The sequence below is a fragment of the Pelodiscus sinensis genome, chromosome 5 (assembly GCF_049634645.1).
Source record: "Pelodiscus sinensis isolate JC-2024 chromosome 5, ASM4963464v1, whole genome shotgun sequence".
Lineage (NCBI taxonomy): Eukaryota > Metazoa > Chordata > Testudines > Trionychidae > Pelodiscus > Pelodiscus sinensis.
Window position 1 is genome coordinate 83,024,986 of NC_134715.1, and position 17,173 is coordinate 83,042,158.

The following is a 17,173-nucleotide window of genomic DNA, read 5'->3' on the forward strand; positions in this document are numbered from 1 at the left end:
CATACCTCTTGCTATAAGTGGCTTGGTATCATAAGGGTGTACTGCACATCTATTTTTTTAGGTATTTTTTTAGGTATTATTGTATGAAAAACCCATGTAAACTACTGGAGAAACCAAATGGAGAAAATTGTAGATTTGTAATAAGAGTGGGAAAATAATAGACTGTGATTGTTAAACTGGTGATGTCCTCTATAACTTTTTTATGCTTTTGTTTTCATCTGTTTGAAAATTGGAATAACACTTTCACCTCAAAAGACTTAAAATCATTAATGTTTGTAAAGTAATATTATTATACTGCATAAAGAATACATGGATTTTGCTCTATAGTGAAGGTTAAGATAAAATGTAACAATTTGTTCTTTTTAGTTCATCATTTGTGTTGTCCAAATTTGTCCCTCAAAGAATAACACAATTAGAAATTAGAACATAATTTCAAGTCTTATCTCTAAAAAAGGCTGTGTAATATTATTTTCATTTGTAAGATTTTTGTTCTTGTACTTTAAATATATTTCCGATGTATCAAATAGTTTACATGATTTTTATGTAAAAATAAGAATATGGTATTTTGGAAAGACCCTATCATCACATTTTTATGCAATTCTAATTGAATTTTACCTATCTTCTTTTCTCCTAATTTGCTGTCTTATACATGTTTCCCAGGATAGCCCGCTCGTCTTACAGTCTGACAGAAATGTAACAGTGAATGCAAGAAATCACATGGGACAGTTAACTGGACAACTGACTGTAGGTAAGTGTTCTCTAAAAAAGAAAATTATATGTATTATTTTAATCTTACCAATGATTTTTTTATTCAATTACGAATATGAAAAAAATAGTAAATGGCTGTATAAAATATTCCTTGTAAAAGCTCAAAAAAGAAAGAAAATGCTTTTTAATTAATCACAATATTTTTTCCTTTTTTTCTCATGACAAACAAATATTTCAGCACACAGCTTAGCACAAAATTATTTTTTCTTACTGATTCCATTTTTTCCCAAAAAATATGTATCAATTTTCTTATAAAAAGACTTCCATATCTTTAATGAGCAGTGAATTAGGCTCCTAACTTTGATTCTGGATTCAGTCCTAAACATACTGGATTTCAGAATCTGAGTAAAAGAATATAAATTGTGTACATCTATTTGAAATTCTTTCCTATTTGGCAAGCATTGTTTCTATGTATTGTCAGTATATTATTGTATTGTAATATAATATGTAATATGGAACATTTTCCAGTCATTAATGAAAATTTACATGATATTACTTATTTTACAATTGAAGTATGAAATATGAGAGCCAAAAAAACCTATATTATACTTTATTTTAATTTTATTTGGAATGTTACCAACTTCCCTGTAGTACATTTTTCTCTTGATTTCCTTTTACTTTATTCTGCTTTCAATAAGTCTACTATTTTCTAACATTTACTGTTATCATGAGAATGTTTTACTTTAATTTAAAGTGTATGTGTGTATAATTTTTTTTTTCTAATAAGGCTGCACATTTTAGTGCTAGCACATGACTTAAGGCTTTTATGGCTTACTTGAGTATATTGATGAAAAAGGTCAATACTGAGGTACCCTTTAAAATAATTAAATGTGTTAGAGAATATATTAGAAAGAAAGTAAATGGCTACTGACCATAAAAAAAAAAAGTGTGTTGTTTTCCCTGGAGGATTGAAAGTGTGTGTGTGTGTGTGTGTGTGTGTGAGTGTGAGAGAGAGAGAGAGAGAGAGAGAGAGAGGGATGCAATTTAAAGAGGGATGTGTGCCTTTTCTTTGTTTTTATTAAAAGTTCTATGACTTTCTGATATTTTAGCCCTGAAAAGCTCTTGATCTTGTCTACCAAAATCTTGCTACAGGGAGGGAAACAGAAAACAAAATCTCCTACCTCCTAAGAGTAATTGCTATATAATTTTAGTGTTCCCAATCTCAACAGATTGTTCTACTCTACAGGATGCTATAGTAAAATGTTTCTAAGGAAAGTAGTGTTTATCATAAAATACTTCTGTCATCTTGCATAGAGAGTAAACCTTTTGGCTGTGTCTAGACTGGCAACTTGCCAGCTGTCTACACTGGCCACTTGAATTTCTGCAAGAACACTGACGATCTCGTGGAAGAAATCAGTGCTTCTTGCAGAAATACTATGCTGCTCCCATTCGGGCAAAAGTCCTTTTGCGCAAAAGGGTTAGTGTAGACAGCTCAGATTTGTTTTGCACAAAAGTGCATCTAGATTAGCCCCGGATGCTTTTCCGCAAAAAGAGCTTTTGCGGAAAAGCGTCCGTGCCAATATAGATGCTCTTTTCCGCAAATGTTTTTATCGGAAAACTTTTCCATTAAAAACATTTGCGGAAAATCGTGCCAGTCTAGACATAGCCTTTTGGTAAAAGAATCTTGTATTGTCTGGAGAAATAATATTAAAAAAAAAATTTAAGTATAAAGAACTCTTCTTTCTCATGTTATGAGACCCAAGATGTATTCAAGCTGGAAAAGCAACATACTTTATATCCTTCAGGAAAAAGATATATCCAAAAGAATATTATCATATTGTCTATAAATTCAAGAAGAAATAACAGAAAATATTAAGTAATCTCAAACTATTCAGAATGTTCTATTTATGGCTTTCTATAAGTTTTTACTAGAGATTGGGAATTTTTCAACAAAATATTTTCTTTGTGGAACATGATGTTTGGTTAAAACCAAAACTTTTTGCAGAAACATTATCTGTTTCAACAAAAGTTTTGTCAGGAGATTATCTGAGATCCAGAAAGGAATTTAGATGGAGAAAAATCAAGACCAACCAAATGTGGAAGATCAGAATCTTGTCCTTAATTTGCATGATTCAGAGCAGCTGAGGTTAGCCCTAACCATCAAGCTCTTGAGTTGGTCATTGTTTCTCAGTGTCTCCTTTTGGAATTATTCACTTTTTATAACTATATTCACTGGGCCAAAGAGAAACTGTCATTTTTTATATCAGTACAGGACAAAAGAAAGTTTTTCATTATATTGAATTTCTGGCCAGCTTTAGCTTTTACAAATTTGTATTCCTCAACTTTATTGCTTAAGGCTACAATTTAATTATGAGTATATTTAGTAAAAGTGATGGACAGGTCACAGGCAATAAACAAAAAATCATAGTAGGTGATCTGTCTATCACTTTTACTAAAAATAATGCTGACTAAATCTTGTTGGGAAGGTGCATTGGGCAGTCATTGCGGAGGCAAGGTGGGGGGTGGGGATGCAGGCAGTGCCATTGCTGAGAAGGGCAGGGCCAGCAACACCAGTAGCCAGGAGCTACCATGTAGTGGCTGCTCCAGCTGCTGTAGGACTGCTGATCAGGCAGTCCCTGTGGCCAGTCACACTGCTTGGGCAGTCCTCAAGTCCTCTACCTTCAGATGCCCAAGCAGCAGCTGGTGCAGCTGGCTTCAGAGCTGCTTCAGAAGCAGGCAATGTGGCTGTCCCTGATGCCACCTGAGCAGTCATTACTGGAGCCAGTTGCTTAGGCAGTGCTGTGATCAACTATTCTGGCTGCCACAGGAGTCTCCGAGGTCTCAGAAAGTCATGGAATCAATGACTTCTGCAACCTCTGTGACAGCACGGACCCCTACTTATGAAAGGCAACAGCTGCCTCTTCCCCACTTCACTGAAAGCAAAGCATACATAACCTTTTCAGTTAGGAGTTTTGCATTTCTAAAAAAACTTCTAAGATATAGGAGGTTAAACAATAGCCAATGCGCAGTCATGTCAGTTTCTTCTCTCCACTAAAAAACACCTCTGAATATATCCTAACAATTTAAAATTAGGAAGGGCATTTTTATCTTTTTTTTTTAGATGAAAGGCACTATCAAATATCTTCATTTAATCCTGATTTGGCAAGTGATAAAATATATAAGACATTGTATTAGATTATATGTATGTGAAATAAATTAGTTTTGAGGATGTAGTTAGTTACAGCACACTCAATGACAGGGTGTTCTGTTAAAAAATTCTAGAAGCGGGCTTCTATAACTTCTTGGCATCCTCATCTTAACCACATCCTTTTTGCAATATTTTTTTATAAAACTTCAGCATGTTTGTCTGCCAAAGATATTTCCAATAGTTTTCTACGATCAGTTTTCACTGTTTTTTCCATTTTAGTTCCTTCAAGAAAAGAAGTTAAACATTTATTGGGATACAAAGCAACCATTAATAATTTATCTCCTTCCTTAGGCAATTCTTCCCAAAGAAATATTTGAACTAGCCATTTGGTAGCCATTTTCAAGTTCGTGACTTGAAAAATAAATTTGTGGATTTTTTTAATAGCACAAAATAATAATAGATAATAATAAACTACCAGTGATTACCCATTGCATTAAACAACAACGCCACAACATGTAGACAAAAAAATGAAGTGTGGGGTTGTCAGAAAGGAGAAAGTATAGTAATAAGTAATGTTTCCATTTATTAGCCTAACTTCAAAATAGAATTTCCCAATACTGCAAGAAATGGACATGTAATGGAAATAGTTTAATGTACAATTAGATAAGAAATTTAAGTATTCTACTGTTCATGAACAGCAATAGGAGAACAAATATGGAATTTTCTCTATTCTGAGTCTGCCATGGCCTTGACTCTCTCAAATCTTTAGCCTTCTACAGAACTCTAAAGCAATAAATATTTAATGGAGTTTTGAATTTGTGTCATGAGTAACTTTACTTTTCTCGGTGTGATTTTTTTTTTCATTTTATAAATGATAACTGCTATTCTCGGTATGCACCAAAAATAGATGGTAACCTGGAAAACTCAAGTATGGAACAGAAAAGTTTAGATCAAGAAATGTTGCTGCTATAATGTACATTCTTCATGGTTTCTACTTCATACATTCAAGAGTTTAATTGTTAGTTTCCATGTTAAATTTGGCTTTGATGACTTGCTACTTTTTGCCTTAAGCTTGTTGCTTCAGGCTTGTAGAAACTACACTTGTTGTTTGGCAGAATTATTCAGAGCACAGGTGATGGAACTAGGGATTCTGGGGGTACCTACCGCATCCCTTGGCTTAAAGTGGTTTTCATCAGATCCCGGGTTTCTGATATGCTTCATTGGCTCTTAGCATCCCCACTGTATGAATCAGTCTAGCACCATTCAGTCAGAGCTCTACCATGCTGATTATTCTAAACTAGCCAATTAGCCCACCATAAGACAGAATTTTCCGGTCTCTCCTCCATGTAGGTCTTCTCTCCTGAGCCTCCAGTCTCTCTCTCTCTTTTTCTCTCTTTCTCTTTCTCTTCTCCCCCTCCTGCCTCTCACTCTCTCTTCACTCTCCTCTGTCTCCATCAGAGATGCATGGTCATCCAGGCCCCACCCCCTGGGCGTGTATGTCACCACCCCGCCCCCCTTTGCCTCTCGCCGTGGCGCTTGGCTGACCTCTGTGCTGCTCCGCTGGGCAGCAGCACAGGAGCAAGCAGCTGTTTGGGACCCATGCTCCCCATGCAGCACCCCCGTGCTTGCTTCCGCGCGTCGGCCCAGCTGAGCAGCGCAGAAGTCAGCCGAGAGCCATGGCAGGAGGAAAACAGCATCACCCATAGGGAACAGCCAGCCTTTCAGTATTACAGAGTTACAAACATTGGGCTACTATGTATATGATTACCATGGAAAATAAGTGTGCAAAGGTAACCTGACTTGTGAGATATCAGTTTTAATTACTTTGTCCTTGACAATGTCTATAGATTTGAGCAGATGGATTACTAAAGCTTTCTGCTTCAGTTTATACTGTTAAAAGGGAGGAATACTGTGGCAGTCATTTACATCTGCAGAAGTGAATCTGATACCATTTCTTGCCAAGTCAACAGAACATTGAGAAAGTGTGTGTGTGTGACCTGATCTGCTTAGACACAGTTTATTTGAGTTTAATATTATAAATACTTTAAATGCCCAAAAGAAAACATGTGTTGTTGTTTTAGTCATTAATGTGAACACCTGTGTTTAATTGGCCTACAGCTGGTGCAGATTAAATTGAGAGTAGAATGTTCCTAACTATAAGTGTCAATTACATTTTGTCCCCTTTATCTTTTTTTTGGGGGGGGGGGGAGGTGAAACCTGTCAGGAGTGAGTAGCCTGATTTTTTCCAAAATGCTGAGCCCCAGTAGCTGTTATTGGGGTTAATAAGAGCAGGGAATGTTATTTTATATATGAACGTCAGCCTACAAGATTCAAAGAAATTAATAGGAGCCTAAAATGGAAAATGTTTTAAATTGTCAATCCATCCTAAAAGTTGAACAAATAGAAAAGAGTATTAGTTTGTGAATGTCAAAAAATCTGAAGTGCTACTGTAAGGCTACATCTAGAATATAAGCCTCTTTTGAAAGAGGCTTTTTTGAAAGAATCTTTAGAAAAAGCCTCTTTCGAAAGAGAGTGTCTCAACTGCAACCACTTCTTTCGAAATAGTAAGCAGCTTTTTCAAAAGAGAGCATCCAGGCCGTCTGGATGCTCTCTTTTGAAAAAAGCCCCATTTGCATTCAAGAATGGCTTTTTTTAGAAAGAACACTTTCGAAAAAAGGTATCCTTCCCCATAAAATGAGGTTTACTGCAGTTGAAAAAACCACTGCATTCTTTCGATTTAATTTCGAAAGAACACAGTGGCAGTCCAGATGCAGGGGAAGTTTTTTTGAAAAAAGGCTACTTTTTAAAAAAAAATCCTGTAGTCTAGACACACCTTTAGAGTATAAGAGGAATTGAAGTGTATACAATGTTATTGAAGCTCTCAAGGATAAGACTTCTCTTGATTGATTCTTTATTACTTTGCCCTTTGCATATACACATGTACAGAAAAAGTGTAACATGCTACCAAACCAAAATAGTGGTACATTTCACCCACTTTACACAAATATAAATGACTACAGAAGGGACAACACTATAAATAATCAAGACACAGATCTTATCATTCAAATTGCTACACTGGTCATAGTTTAGGGGAATATACTCTCTTCAACAGAGATATCTGGAAAAGTGTCCATGCTGGACTAGGAAGGCCTGAATTTAAGGATTCAAGTTCAGCCAGAGCTGTCTGGAGCAGAGCTCCAGTAAATATTTTGAAACCTGCAGGAACCCCAGTGAGCCCTGTAGGTTTGAAAAGAAGAAAAAGAAAGGAAAAAAGCTAAGCATGATAATCCAGGGAGATGGAAGACCCTGAATAAAACTATTCATACATGTGTTCAGTTGGAAACCATCTAGCAAGACCACCGATGTTTCTTGTCCAGGGAGTCCTGGCTGGGAGCCCCAGTGCAAAAGGGCTGGTGGCATGAAGCTGGCTGGACTAGGACTGGGACCAGGGTTAGAGTGCCAGTAGCACAGCCGGGGGTGCAGCAGTTTAGCTTAAAACTCCCACAAAGAGTATATCTTTTCAATATAGACGGGTATATCTTTTCAATTCAAATTTCAACATCCTCTCCCATTGGCTTTCCTGGCTCCCTGCCAACACCCTTTAGTTACCTGAATTTAATGCTTTAGATATCAGATGCTGGCCAACACTACTTCTATCCATTACAGCCAGTGTTTTCCCCCTGCTGCTATAGGAGTAATGTCAACAGTGTGGTTATCTGGTAGGCTATCAGAATGAATTCTTTACCATACAGCCTGATCTAAAACATTTAACAAATGAGTCAAAAATAAAAATTCTTTCCTTGAACATGTCACAAAAAGCTCAGTTAGAACAAAGTTAACCATGACTGTTTTACAAGTAGCCAGTATAACAGGGAGTCCAGTGACACATTAAAGACTGACAGATAGGACTCTTTTTTGTTTTCACTGAAACAGACTAACATGACTATCCTGATGAAACCTGTCATCAGATCAAGTCAGAGCTATGCTTCCTTTAATTAGAACACTTGTGTGTGAGTTTATGCACTTCAAGAACTGGCCAATTGTTTCTTGCCTAAATGATCATCCAAATGTCTCTCTAACTGCGCAACTTGGCTATTATTTACATACAATATCTTTATAGAACTAAGCTTTTTAAAAATAAATTAGATGCCTTGTTACATGCTAAGTGTTTCTGCAAACTTTAATTGAAGAGACTTAATTTTTTCAACTTAAAATGAAAAAATAAATAGGGATGTTATTATAAGAAACAAGTTTTGAAATCACTGCCTTAAATTCTAATGAGACTTTATTAAAGGAAATCTTCTCCCAAAATAAATGTCTTTATTTTTAATTAGAGGAAGCAAAAATGAACATAATATTTAATGATTATTATTATTTTAAAAAGGCTACATCTGCACACACTTTGCACAACAAGCAATATTTCATAAATATTACATGATTTTAGTTTGTAATTTGTTTATTCAATAGAGGCTGAAATACATAATAGGACTGGTCAAAAATTTTCTGGCAAAATTTTGTTTTGGTTAAATGAATATTTTCATGGAACATGTCAACTTTCATGGAACTACTACGCATATTTCTCATGAATAAAGGAATTTAAAAGAACTTAAAGCTCCAGGTCCACAAATTGGAAAAAGAAAAATAATGGGCAGGAGAAACAATTTTTAGACTTGTTGTTATAGCACTCACACAGGCTATGGGATATCTTGGTTCAGTTCCTCCTCTTACTTGCTGTGGTGAAAGAATCTGAGCCCATGTCTCAGGAGAATACTCTATCCTCTGTTATATGGGATATTCTGAGAGGATCTCTCTCAAAGTCTCATGTTGAAACCTCTTCACTTTGTATACATTATTTAAAGGATATTGGACTAGGGAATTGAACTGGATGAGTGCCCCAACTACTGAGACAGAGATTCATTTTCATCATTACTCTGTCCAAATGAATATTTAATTATTTATACAATGTAAAATGACTTCAGCAAGAAAGATTTCACTGAAACGTGGTGGATGTGGGTTCAAATACTGGCTCCACAACAAACTGTAGCCCATAGATCTAACCTACCTGTTTGCCTATAGATATAAAAATGTATTATTTCCTTATGGTTTTGATTACATGTTTATTATAATAAGTTATGGCAGGTTTATATTGACAGTTTGTAGCACAAGAGACTTACAGACTGCATCCTGTATGTTGAGTTAAGGCAAAGTTAGTATTTTTTTCTGGGACCTTTCATAGCACAGTTAGCTCACATATGTTCAGGACCTGTTACCTAGATAGATGTTGGTAAGATAGGGACTTTCTATGGTATAGGGACTTCCAAGAATACCCTCAATCTTAGCCTAAGTAAGAAATCTAAGTAAGAAACATCATTACTTAGAAAAACCTGAAATAACTTTTTGAGACCGGACCAAATAACCAAATAGGATAGAAATAATATATATGATAGACAACCACAAAAGGCCCATGGTAACAAATTTATTCATATGATAAGAAGTTGAGATTAGTAACATACTGACCTTTTGGGAAAAGACACTTCACCATTAGTAAGAAAATACAAATAAGAAGGAAAGGAAACATCCATTATTGAATATGCATCAAACATAACAAAGTCAGCGTAACATATGATAAAAGTGGCATTGCAGATAAGGGTGGTAGGACAAGGAGATGTAGTCCTTGGGAGGGGCCAGAATGATGGCCACTGGTGATGATGAGGAAGATAATGGCTAACACCTCGGGTTGTTCTAGAAGGAGTGGTGTGTGTATATAGTGTGGAAATATAGATGTACATTCATGTATTTATCTTATGAAACTTGGTTATTTGTGACTGTGCTAAATGTGGTGTAAAACTATATTTGCAAATATACAAGAGTTCCTATAGTGTGAGTATTGCATCTATGCACATCAGGGTTCTCAATCATAGAACAATTGAATACTGGGCCTGGGATAAAGGACCTGTCAACCCTAGAGGCAGTAACTGGAAATTCACAAGCAATCTTAGATCAGGCAACAAAACAATGGTCAGTATTTGAACTCAGATCTTTTACATTCTTGGGGAGGCCAATGAGGAACAAGCAGAAAAATGAAGCAGCACCATGATCATCCCCTACAATAGTGATGCTTTATATATGGCCTAGGCTGTTAGGCAGCCTCTGAGAATACCCATCACATCAGGTCCTGTAAGTGGAATCAAGCAGTTTCTCTAGATTTATCCTCAACTTTATCCTCATTTACAAGTAATATCTAGAAAGTTAAGATTAAAATTGTTAGCAAAAATTATATAGATGCAGATATTTACAGAAGCTTTTACTCAGGAATGTACTTTCTAAGTAGTATCTAGGTGAAATGACATGAGTGGATCCTCCTGTTAAGTTTCATAGATGAAATGATTGTTTTCTTGTGATAAATAGAAAGTTAATAAAAAAAGGAAAAAAATCTTTAATAGAATGGTTTCAACAGACACATTTTTTTTGACATAGGGCGTGCTTTTAGTGGCTTGCCAACAAGCCTGTCTCCATATCTTTTATCAGAATTTTTCACCTGAGAAATTGATGTTGAACATAGTAAGTCTATCTATATAGTTTCTGATAGGTAATGAGCCTTTAGATATTTCTTTGGCAAATCTGATGTGGACCAGTCAGAATGTGACACAGGCTTTTGGTGAAAATTTAAATATCAACCTAGAATATAAGCATTTCCCCCCTTCTCATTATCCACTGTGAAATTTGTGACTTCTCGTAATTTTTTTCCTTAAAAAGCCACCATCCTCATGGAAAAAAACATTTTGGACATATTATTTTGTGTAACTCTCTTGAGACAATTCTAGTTTGTATAAAACATCTTGAACTATCCAGTGAATATCTGCAGATTTAGCTCAAGTCACCAGCATATTTGCACAAGTTAAATTCTATGGGCCCCTCTTGTAGTATTGTCTTTAGTCAATTCTGTGTTATTGCATATTCTTTCCCATGTTCAGAGCTGTGCAAGCGAGTTGTCTGCCAAAATAGCCATTCTGAAATAAAAATAATCTTTATATAAAGTCAGTTCATACCCCTTTTGAAACTGGGTTCTTGTTTAGTAGCTCACCATTCAGTAATACAACATCAGTATGATAGATCTGACAAGTAATGAAATAATACAAATCATCTGGGCATGTGTGTATAAAAGTTTTTCCCTTCACTTCAGCTGAAGGTTATAGGATCAGCTAAGGTGTCTCAATATAATTGCCATCAAATAGTTAATCAGTCCTATGGCTTTTAGTTCTTCTTACCATATTTTTGTTGGGATTACTTTAAGGATTTTCACCTCACTTTGACTTCTCATTACACTAACTCATTATTATCTTTCTAATGTAATTTTTCAATATAAAGTAACTATCTTTTTACATAGTCATTAGTTAGCTATGTAGAGAGAGGCTGCTTTTCAGTTTAAAATAGATATTCCTATTTGTAGTATTCTTTATGGTCTGTTTATCTTGGCAGTAGTGCTTTCTTAAAATGAAGATATTTATTACAGAACATTTGATAGAAAAATAAAAGTTGTGTTCTTGTTTAGATTTTAATTAACAAACAGTTATACCACTGTATTACAGTATCATACAAGGACTATAGAATCATAGGACTGGAAGGGACTTGAGGTCATCAGGTCCAGTTTCCTACACTCATGGCAAGACTAAGTATTATCTAGATCAGGGCTACTCAGCTTTGGAAGCCCCGGGGGTGACAATGATACTCAAAGCACATGCTGAGGGCCACAACTTAATTGTGGTTACATATACATGCAAATAGCTTCTTTCATACTGATGGGCATGAATACAAAGATTAAGGCAAGACTACACAACACACAGGCCCCATTTAAGTCAGTTCTGCTGATATTAATAAAATGCAATATTTACCCAATTTCCACCCATATGACATCACTTTTAATGAGCAATGCCTGTCCAGGAATTTAACTACTAAAACACATATCAACAGAAGATCATTACATCGACCACTTTTTTGTTCTGGCTCCTACCACAGGCTGCGTGTTGAACCCAATGTAAACCCAAACCACACCGTGGGCCGCCAACAAAAAGGTGCATCTTGAGTAGCCCTAATCCAGATCATTCCTGACAGCAGGTCAAATAATATATATACTGTGTTTTTCTTGTGAACTTCTAAACATAAAACATTATGTAAAAGGGAAAAAAAGGGAAAAGAGTAAGTTACTTTGTAATTTTGCAAGAGTATTTGGTTCGTTTAGTTAGTTGCCTGATGCAGTTGCATATTCAAAATTTCCTCTATGAAACAGCATGTCCTGCTTTTTGACATCTCCAAGTTCAAAGGCCTACTATGAGTGTTTGGGACCTTTAGACATAGATATACATAATATTAAAATGCTAATAATTCAATTTCATTTTGATACAATGTTTCTGTATTGTTGTTACAATAGGAGACGATATATGCAACAATAAATGCTTGGACTAGTATCCTGCACTGTTGAGTACAAACAAGTTTGAGATCCCCTGTTTTATGGTAACTTTGCCGTTATATGTTAAGCATTAGATGGGAGGCTTCCTCACTATTTTTTTTTAGTTGCTTCTCTCAAACTGAAAAATTTGCATTTATGTCAATACCTTTTCTGTTGGTGGCCCCAAACCTTCCTTTTACTTTTGTATTTGATGCCTTTGCATTCTTTTTCTACCCTTATCAGATATCTACAAAAGTTTTCTGGACTTGATTTTTAATCCAGGATTTCTTTTCTAATCCCTTCTCTTTCACTGCATTCCAGAAGGCTGATAGGCCCGCCTCCTTTCGGTACAAATCCATCTGATACTCCAACATTATTTCATATCAAGATTAGTAATTATTAAATGCGGAGAACACCTTTTGCAGTCAGGAATAAAGAAGGGGGAAAAAGTTAGCATGTACTTTTATGATTGGTGTGCGCGTGCGTTTGTTTTTAGCTCAACTAGCATGAACTGAGTTTGAGTTTCTGCCTCTTTTTGTGAAAGGATGGTGAGTAAAATCATCCACAATTAGAAGTGGTACAGGTATAACCCTCAATTTTGTCACAAGCATTACAGGGAAAACATTTAAAACAATAGAACAATTGACATGAACATTTAAAAAGCTTACCAGAACTCACCCAACTCCAACTAGGGGCCTTTCTAGGTGTTAGTCCTTACAAGTCTTCCATAGGAATAGCTAATCCAACCCACTTGAACAAAAGAGTTTGTTCTTTTACTTAATCAGACCAAAACCTGAATTTTAATTGAATATATCTATTTCTCTAAAATTCCTTTCTTTGTTGGTCTCTAGCGAATCCAGATTGAACTAGTATGTTTGAGACTTCTCTGGTGGTGGTACAATTTAGAAAATATTATAACCTGTAATGTTTTTATCATCACCCTTCCCCATAAAGTTATACAATCTCTTGCCCAATATTTCCCAAAAATTATTGCATGAAATTGACATATCTGTTGCATGTGGGATGGGAATTCATTCTCCTCATCTACTCAGTAGCTCATCTCAGGTACAGTTAGCACCATATATATAACTTTTTTTTTTCAGTTCACTATGTTTTTAAATTTTTTCCGTTTTTTACCATTTTAAATAAAAGTGATGTTAAATCAAAATCATTTCATTTTTTTCAGAATTTGGGGGTTTTCTTTCAACTGAAACAGGTCAGCAATTACTCCACAGTTTGTGAAGTGTTTTGATTGACATAACTCTTCAATTTTTGGTGAATGAAATAGTTTAATCTGAAAGATTTCACTCACTTTTATGTGTAATACCTGGTTGTTAGTACAGTTTTGTTCTTAAACAGTTTGCAAATAGTTCCTGGGAAACATTGAGAGGAAGTGATAGTCTCAGAGTCAAAGCAAACTTTTAAACCAAAGACTATTTTGGTGCCTTGCTGTTCTCTACAACCATTGTCTGCTTTACTAGCAAACATTCCCTAGTTTGATTGTTAGTGTTAAACTTATGATGAAGGAAAAATGTTTCCCTCTTGACCACTCCAGTTCTTATTATAAGTTCTTTTCTCACTTCCACCAATAATAAAAATGTTTTCTGGAAGTTATTGGTAACTCTAGATACTCACCCATGCACATTGATTCTGTGGGGTCCAGCACTCTAAGGCTACATCTACACTACAGGATTCTTGTGCAAGAACTGTTTTGCACAAGAGTTCTTGTGCAAAAATACTTGTGCAAGAGTGTGTCCACACTGCCATGCGCTTTTGCCAAGAGTGACCATGACAGTGTAGATGCTCTCTTGCTCAAGAAAGCTCTGATGGCCATTTTAGCCATAGGGGTTTCTTGCGCAAGAAATCTCTTTTGCCCGTCCATCCTGCGTTCTTGCGCATGAGCTCTTAGGCAAGAGGGCTTATTCCTCGTGGGGAGAGGAATAACTCTTGTGCAAGAAGCCCTCTGTCCGATGCTTTACTGTAGTTTTACTTGTGAAAGAACGCACGTGCAATGTAGATGCTCCCCAAGTTTTGAACAAGAACAAGTGTTCTTCCGCAAAAAGCTTACAATGTAGACGTAGCCTAAGAGAAAACAGAAAGTCAGCACTTGTGTTTTAGCCCCAATTCAATGTGATGTTCACTCTTAGACAGGCTTTCAGCATGTGAAGAACTGAAGTCAATGCAAGTCTTCTTGTTAAAGTAAGTTGCAGAAGTGCTTTAATTTTGTATTTTGTTGTGTAATGACTGTGCCTTTTGCTCTCTCTGCTATTTAAAGGGACTTTATTATTTCATTTACTTCATTTTATTGTTTTGATTGTCTAACATTTTTGTGATTTCTACAACAAGTGCCATCATAGCTAGATGATCTACATAGATTGGTTTTCACTTAAGGATATAAATGTTGTATATTATTCACCATAGTTTTGGCACTTCATATCTATTTAGAGGTTAGTAAGAGATCCAGAGTATATTGTCCACCTAGAACCCAATACATTTTCCTCCTTCAGATGCTTTAGTTGTATTCTATTTTTTACAGTGGATTAGGTTAGAAAAAACAGTTGATATTTCTCCTGACTCATTTTTAATTTTCTTATAATTTTCTTCCAATTAGTGAGGAAGTAAAGATTCAAGTGATCCTTTATGGCCTAAGCATGGTGAATAGTCTTTCTGGAGAAATATATGTGGAACATGTAATGAAACTGCATAGGTTTGCCCATACCTTGTCATATTGGGAAGTTTATCTCTTGTTCTGAGAGAATGTGTGTCTCATGCTTAGAAATAAAAAGAGAGAGCTTTTTAGTAAAATAAGCCCAAACCCTGCAAATGCATGTGCCTGACTTTAACTATTTTACTAACCCCATTAAAATCAGTGGGATTACATACATGTGAAACTGCTTGCATAATCAGAACCAAAGTCATTAGAATGTCTGAGTGTTCACAGGTGTCTTCAAATATCTTTATAACATGAAGAAGTAAAAAAAGGAAACATCTTGTCTAGAACACTATAGCAATTCATTATAAAGGAAACTGCATTTCTTAAAGACACTAGATGACATGGAACTCTGTGTGAGTAGCTAGATTCAACTGTCATAGTGAAAAGCAGTCACTAATAACTGCAGTAGAGTTTTGAATGTTAGTATTGAATCATTAATCCATTGCCATCTGTCTTGTTGTTTCTAACTCATGTTCCCTTAGCCAATGAAGACAGCATAAATGCTGCTCAGAAATGTTTAAAGTAGAAATAATTGGTTTGGTAATGTAGCAGGTAGATTCAAAAGTGTGGTGGGGGTAGGGGAGCAGACACTATGAAGTGGCATTTCAATATGTCTTCAGTGGTTTGACATACATCTACAAAAGATGGTATTAATTCTCAGTCTTTAACTTCTTTAACTGCTAATACTTTGATTGAACTGCTCAGGTAGTGCAGTGCACGTCATGACATTCACAAAGCTGCTGCAGGGTGCTAAGCACAATTAAATTACGTACAGCATTTGGCCCTTCAACAGCCCCAGATAGGGCATTAAGATTTTATTTTTACACCTTTTTTTCTTTATGACATTCAGACAGCTTATTAATTTTGGAGAGAATATGCCGTTCTATATATGAATAGCTTAAGAAAAAGGCATAAAAAGGGCAAGTAAATTTAATACCATTTTGTAATTTTATTCTATTAAATCCAGAAATTAATAATACTTAAAAGCTGCTAGGAAGCCATCAGGTCCTTCTAGCATGCTTCTTGACTTCACCATTTTCCTACCTCTAGGGGTAAAAAAGCTACTGTATACCATAAAATGTTAAAATGATAGCACACACTCATCATTAAGAAAGTCTGTGGAGTAGGAATACATGGTTGCAGATTTGGAATCTACACCCAGGTGTGCATTTCTAACAGAAGTCTAAACTTAATATCTAATGGGGTCAAAGATTGGATAATCAGGTTTCTAAGCATCAATATGCATGTACTGTATATTCTATTTACATGCAAAATTAGGAGCATATTAAATACATAGCCATTGTGAAATATATTGATTGGTACTTCTTCCAGACTAGCACCTAATGTTTTTAGGACCTGATCTGAAGTTCATTGAAATCTATTAAAACCATGTGTTGACTTTGGGAGGTTTTCAATCATGCCTTAAAATAATATTAGTAGCATATATACTGTAAATCAGATCATTTTGTTGACTATCATCTTTGAATCCATCCATATTAGTTGTTCAGTTCCGAGAAATATAATCTGCTGATCATTTGACTAACACCACATCTTGTTTGCTCCGAAATACCTATGGTCTGGAACAAATTGTAGGCAATTGGACAACTAGATCTTGCTGTATAGACGTGCACTCTTTTATTTTGAAATAACGTGCAGTGTAGACATAGCCTTACAGATCAGAATAGCTCAGGTCTAAAACCAGTTAATGCCCTTCAGAAGTAATCAGAGCAAGTAACTGCATTTAAATGATGACATATATAGTATAGTCAAATAGCATAATCAGAGTTTTCCCTCTCAACTTGAATTAAGGGTAGTATTGACCAGTAAACAGACTATTCCCACAAAGGAGACTGAAAATGTCATGAGCTTTCTTTAGGAGAGTTTCCACATTGTTTTCTATATGAGTTGGGTTCCTCTCCCAGCCCATTAATTATCGATATGTTTAAATCTTGCAGACCAGTCCCATCATAGAATCTTTAAAATGATATTCCTCCTCAACTAAGGATCTAATTTATTCAGATTTCTTGGCTCCCTTTTTATTGCAGAGTTTCATAGTCTTCTCTCAAGGGGCTGGTGTGATCCACATGTATCTCCCTAGTCTGTAGACTATCCTCTCCTGTATCTTCAGATCCAGGGATAGCATCGCCCTTCATGAAAC

The 17,173-nt window shown here is 35.6% G+C and overlaps 1 protein-coding gene across 1 annotated transcript in view; it reads left to right on the top strand.

Moving 5' to 3' along the window:
* SGCZ (sarcoglycan zeta) overlaps window positions 1–17,173 on the top strand; it is a 795,948-nt gene that overhangs the window by 668,274 nt on the left and 110,501 nt on the right. Inside the window, exon 4 of the mRNA XM_075930376.1 lies at window positions 661–748. Coding sequence (XP_075786491.1) covers window positions 661–748 — 88 coding nt within the window. The remainder of the gene's footprint in view (window positions 1–660; window positions 749–17,173) is intronic.